Source organism: Palaemon carinicauda, unplaced genomic scaffold (genome assembly GCF_036898095.1).
Source record: "Palaemon carinicauda isolate YSFRI2023 unplaced genomic scaffold, ASM3689809v2 scaffold12, whole genome shotgun sequence".
NCBI lineage: Eukaryota > Metazoa > Arthropoda > Malacostraca > Decapoda > Palaemonidae > Palaemon > Palaemon carinicauda.
The window spans coordinates 560398-566813 of NW_027168704.1; the positions used below are offsets into that span (position 1 = coordinate 560398).

Below are 6416 nucleotides of genomic sequence, written 5' to 3' on the forward strand. Positions count from 1 at the left end.
ATACAAAAAATACGAAATGAGCATCACTCTATAAAAGAATGAATCCTACTGCAATACAAAAGTAAGAAGAGTCACTTCCTAACTCTATGACAATTAATTAATGATTAAATCCTTCATAACATACGCTACTACACTTATTCTGTATGTCTAAACATGTTCCATCAAGGCAATACTGTGCAACATTAATCTTAATACAAATAGTGCATATAGTATTACAGTACAAAATACATAACAGTCTCTTCCCCCTTAACTTGACATTGTACAAAACTTTAATAATCTAATCTCTCAGGGGATTTCCCTCTATTCATCCTATAGGGAAGTACTCTAACTTCATCCTGAGTACAATTGAATAGATTCTGAATTTACATCCGATGTTTGAGAATCGTGGTTAACTACTTTGGAAAATTTGTTATCTCTAACATTCACAGGATCCACAGGATTTTTATTTAACGGCTGCAATTGATCAACATGACGTTTTACAACATTTCCACCCACTTGAACATCATAATGTAAATTTCCTATCTCTTTTACAATTTCTCCTGGTACCCACTTTTCTGGAGTATTGTATGATCTTATTATGACATTAGACTTAGGGGGAAAATGTCTTATTTTTGGGAGACTTTCTAATTGCTTATACCCTTTTTCTTCTAAATCACTTTACAAACTTGGATACTTCAAATGTAACTTACACCTAATCCTCCTCCCCATCAAAAAATTTGATGGTGTCACACCTGTTGTACTGTGCGGTGTTGTTCTATAAGACAATAAAAACTTTGACGCATTAAAAAATATGTTATTTGTAATTGCTTTTCTACACTTCATGTTATGCTTAAATGTTTGAACAAATCTTTCAGCCTCTCCATACGTAGAATGATGATGCGTTGTTGAAAATGTATGTTAAATACAATTCACTTCACAAAATTCTTGAAATTCCTGTGAAGTAAACTGTGGACCATTATCAGTTACAATTCTTTCTTGAATTCCATGCGTAGAGAAATTTTTCATTAATTCTTTAACAGTTGCGTAAGATGTTGTTTTCATTTGAATTACTTCTGGCCATTTACTGTAACCATCTACAACTATCAAAAACAAATAATCTAAGAAAGGACCTGCAAAATCTATGTGCACTCTTTGCCATGGATACCTGGGTAATTCCCACAGGTGTATTCTAGCAAATTGAGAATTGTTCTGTTGCGTAACACAATTCATACAATTTTCTTACAAATAATTCAATATATGAATTTTCCAACGTTTGAACTAGTGAATTAGTTGGAAAAGGATTTCCCCTGATTGGTCAATCTCTACTTGTTTTGTAGTCACGTGATCAGTGGTAACTTCGTTAGCTCCGTGCTAAGTATTGTCATTCAGCGTTGGACACTTCAAGTGTACAGTTACAACTTTACTTATGGAGGACGACATTATGTCACATAGCGAAGACCAAATGGAACAACAAAACTCGGGCGGTATTGAATTTGTGCTACAACAAGTTTTAGAGCAGCTCAAGCAACAGAAGAGCGAGTTGAACCATTTGCGAGAGGAGGTGAAAGACAGTAAAGTTTCTGTTAAATCTGAGGTCACCATGTTGTTGGAGAAAGAACTCACGTGGAAACGTGAAGGTAACAAGCAGCAATATAATTTCAACTGTGACATTGATCAAGACTGTGTTCAGGCTTTGTGGGCTATTACCAACAATAAATTTGATTATGCTACAAATTTGCTAAAGGACTGCTCAGAAAAAATAAAAAAACGCAATAAACTTATACGCATTGCCGACACCTCGGAGGCAGGGTGGGATACAGTGAAATTATATGAAACGAATCCAGTCGCTAGTGACAGCGAAGGTGAGTTCAGGATTAACAAAGCAGAAAACAGAGCTCTCAAGAAGAGGAAACAGGCAGTTACGAGAAGAGAAGCATCGAAAAAGCGTTCCCAAATTCCTAGTGCCGGGCCTCTTATTTATCCTGGTCAGTTTAGTTCATCACAGTTGTGGATGAGTCCAACTTTTGGAACAGGAGACAGTCATAATTTTCCAGGACCATCGGGTAATTTTCGTGCCTTTGGTGGAAGGAAAGGACCGTCGGGGTATTGTTTCTCCTGTGGGAGCTTCCAGCACTACAGAAAAGACTGTCTGCTCAACAAGTTCAACCAGTCGGGCGAGTTCAGCAGCAAACCTCAATAAATTGATAGATGAGTATGATTCTATTTTTAGTAACTGTGTTAATGATAATTTCACTACCAATTACTTTGAATATGAGTCAGGTCGTAAACAAATTATTGTGAAAGGAAGATTAAGAGACAATTTAAAATTATGGAAAGACATTGGATCTAGTAACTTTATTATAGACATAATAGAAAATGGATACAGGCTACCGTTTTATTCTAAACCACAGTCGGCACAGTTAGATAACAACCTTTCTGCAAAGAAAGAACCAATTTTTGTTGAGGAGGCTATTTCGAACTTATTGGATAGGGGATTAGTTGAAAAATGTATAGAGCCGCCATATATTGTAAATCCTTTGACAGTTTCTATTCAAGCCAAGGGAAAAAAGAGATTGATATTAGATCTCAGGATAGTGAACCAACATATGGAAACAATCCATAAAGTATGAAGATCTAAGGTTAGTTTTAGAATATTTAAAGCCAAATTCTTTCACATTTAAGTTTGATATTCATAGCGCCTATCATTTTGTTTCAATTTATCCTCCACATACTGATCACCTGGGCTTTGCATGGCAAAACAAACAGGGTGAAAAACAATTTTTTAAACTTTTAGTACTACCGTTTGGAATTTCAACTGCACCATATTGTTTTGTTAAATTAACAAGGCCTCTTATCTCCAAATGGAGAGGTGAAGGAAAAAAGGTTATGTTATTTCTAGACGATGACTTTGGTTGTAATGATACATACGATCTTTGTTTAGAAATGGCCAATTCAATCAAAAATGATCTGATTGCCTCTGGTTTTGTTCCAAATGTTGAGAAATCTCAGTGCGAGCCAGTACAAAAAATTGAGTTTCTAGGGGCATGTTTAAATTCTAAGGACTTTACTATTTCCATACCTAAAAAGAGAATCGATAAAGCTGTGAACATGATGTTAGAGATTGAAAATAGTATGAGACAACATAGGCGAGTTCATGAAAAGTTGCCAGTTTTGTAGGGCAAGTTATTTCTATGTCAATTGTTGTTGGTAATTTGTGCCAGTTCATGACAAGATATTTGAGCATCGATATTTCTTTAGCACCAAATTGGTCATATTTCATAAAGTTATCTACTCAGAGTTTGGAAAAGTTATCGTTTTGGAAGAAAAATTTGACTGAAATCAATCGTAGGCATCTGAATCACAATCCTTCTTACACCAAAATTATTTATACTGATGCAAGTACAATAGGTTATTCTGGATATGAAGTGAATACACCAAATGGTATGGTTCATGGGGCTTGGGGCATTGAGGAAGCTGTGAAGTCTTCTACTTGGAGGGAACTTATGGCAGTATTTAAAGTGCTTAAAGGTTTAAGCATCGTTCTTGCTTCGAACAGGGTTAAGTGGTTCACAGACAACCAAGGTGTTTGTAGCATTATTGAAAAAGGATCAATGAAAACAGAATTACAAGATCTTGCTTTCAAAATTCATTCTTTTTGTGTTAAATATTCAATTATTGTAGATATTCAGTGGATTCCCAGGGAAAAGAACCAAATTGCAGATTACCTTTCTAAAATAATAGAAAGAGATGATTGGGGGTTATCTCCCTTTATAATTAATCTCATTATTGAAAAATGGGGTACAATTGATATTGATTGGTTTCCTTCTCCTCACAATGCCAAGCTACCTGTATTTTATAGTAGATTCTGGAATGAGTTTTGTGCAAGGGTTGATGCATTTAGTGCAAATTGGAATGCAAAATTTGGTCTTTTTGTACCACCTGTTACACTTGTAACTACAGTACTCTAAAAAATGTTGAGAGAAAATGCAAGAGGAATCATAGTTATTCCTGTATGGAAATCTGCTCCATTCTGGCCTCTCTTATGGAAGGGCAATAATTTTATTGAGTATGTTGTGGACTGCATGGATCTGCCCACAAAGAAAGAATATTATGTGACATGTAAAAATGGTGCAGGAATTTTTGGAAATGAGGACCTGTCATTTAGAATGTTAGCATTAAAAATGATATGTTAAATCTGTTTCACCATTGTGAATGGTTAATGCTTCTACAAATAAAGAATGTTGTATTTGTTGGCGTGGCTGCCATTATAATTGCTAGACGGAGGAGTTGAGTGGTTTGCCCGTCTTGGCTGACAAGCCATTATAATATGTGATAAGATGGTAGAAGTAAATTGGAAGATTTTCTTTGTATAATATTGTTACATGAAGAAATGTATGCTAACTATTTGTTTTTCTCTAAATATGCTTTTCCAGTGTTTCTCTGATGATATTGAAGAGTTACCAGAAGTGCTGGCTGAGAAGGTGCCGCTTATCCCGGAACTACTGGTGTCAGCCCGAGCAGATAGTACCACAAAAAGTTATATGAACGATTTTCAAAGATGGAGGTTTTGGGCATCTAGTAATTCCGTTGGAGAAGAGGACATCTTGCCGGCTAAGCCTTTTATATTTGCATTATATTTGTGTTCACTTGTCCAGAGTGCAAGTACTCAAAGTCCTGTGATTAAAGCATTTTACAGTGTAAATTATGTTCATGATTTATATGGACCGAAATCCCTTACAGAATCTACTCCTATTAAGAATCTACTGTAGGTAGCCAAAAGAAGGCTTTCTCATTCAGTTGTAAGGAAGGAACCTATTACTTCAAAAATACTCGGTGACATGTATGATAGATTATTTCAAATTGGAAATGTAAAAAACCAGAGAACTATTTGTGCTTGTCTTTTAGCTTATGCAGGGTTTCTCCGAAGTTCTGAACTGTTAAATATAAAATACTCGGATGTTGTCATAGATTCTTCACATTTATGTATATTCATAGAGTTTAGTAAAACTCATCAGTACAGAGACGGTGCCTGGGTTGTAATAGCCAGGACAGGTACCAGATTGTGTCCAGTAAGTAATTTGGAAAAATATATTTTATGGACAGGTTTGTCTGTTTCTTATTATAATGATTATATATTTTCTAGAATTGTGTTCGAAAATAATACGTATCATTTAAGAAATATTGGTAAGCATATCTCATATACTACATTAAGAGGGTTGTTTATTGAAGCATTTTCACCATATGTTAACTAAATATGGTTTTCATTCTTTGCGTGCAAGTGGAGCCACTTCGGCTGCAAATAATGGTATTAAGGATAGGCTATTTAAACGGCATGGAAGGTGGAAGAGTGATAAAGCCAAAGATGGCTATATCAAAGATTCTCTTAAAGAGAGACTTTAAGTATCACAAACATTGGGTATCTAATTTGATTTCATATGGGATTAAACGGTCAAATACATTGTCACTTATTATTATTATTTTGATCTGATACTCCTCATTCTAAATTTCCTCGTTCTTTTAGATTCAGCAATGTCCAAGCGCTCCTATTCATATTAATAAATTATTAATTGAGTATTTGCTTATTTGTTGTCCTAAAGTAGGGACGGTGAGGTCAGGGGAAATGAATTTTCCAACGTTTGAACTAGTGAATTAGTTGGAAAAGGATTTCCCCTGATTGATCAGTCTCTACTTGTTTTGTAGTCATGTGATCAGTGGTAACTTCATTAGCTCCGTGCTAAGTATTGTCATTCAGCGTTGGACACTTCAAGTGTACAGTTACAACTTTACTTTTAATTTTAGGAAATTAATTTCCGTTAGAACCAGATCAGAAAAATAACAGTAATTTTATGTAAATGTGTCGAGCTTCAACTAGAAACACAAATACATTGTATTGTTTAGACATTCGTGGATTAAGAACAAGATATGTGTAGCATAGGTTTCCTTCAGATTGATTGATGTTAAGTTTGTGTTTATTTTGTATATGTAGTGAAATATTGATAATTGAAATGTACACAGCACTGTCCAAGCGCTCCTATTCATATCAATAAATGATTAATTTAGTATTTGCTTATTTGTTGTCCTAAAGTAGGGACGGTGAGGTCAGGGGAACTCTATTAACGCTGGCCACCAGACAAAAGTCCTTGCAATAGACTTTGATCTGGCAAAACCTTGGTGATCAGCATGTATTTAAGACAAAACCTTATTCCCCAGTGAACTAGGAATAATTACTCTTGACCCTTTCATTATACAACCTTGTGCTATACTCAATTCACTCCTATATCTTTATAGGGTTTACAATTTGCCTTGTTTCCACCTAAGTCCCTACCTGTCATTAAACTCTCTAAAACCCTACTAAGTATTGGGTCTTTCTTGGTATTGTGTGCAATATCCTTGGCTGTAATGGGTACATCATATACTGAAACTAGCAATATACAGTA

General features: G+C 35.1%; 1 protein-coding gene across 1 annotated transcript; it reads left to right on the forward strand.

The window, feature by feature from the left end:
* The first annotated feature begins 1420 nt into the window (after window positions 1–1420).
* Window positions 1421–2609, forward strand: LOC137635397 (uncharacterized). The gene is made up of 2 exons (XM_068367876.1): window positions 1421–2082; window positions 2210–2609. The coding sequence occupies exons 1-2, from the start codon at window positions 1421–1423 to the stop codon at window positions 2607–2609; spliced, it is 1062 nt and encodes a 353-aa protein (XP_068223977.1).
* Window positions 2610–6416: the final 3807 nt, after the last annotated feature.

Bases quoted from the DNA above. Each gene is read 5' to 3' on its own strand.
- LOC137635397 (XM_068367876.1), top strand. From the start codon at position 1,421: ATGTCACATAGCGAAGACCAAATGGAACAACAAAACTCGGGCGGTATT. The intron at 2,083-2,209 runs GTATTGTTTCTC...TTCTATTTTTAG, and splicing joins GGAAGGAAAGGACCGTCGGG to TAACTGTGTTAATGATAATT.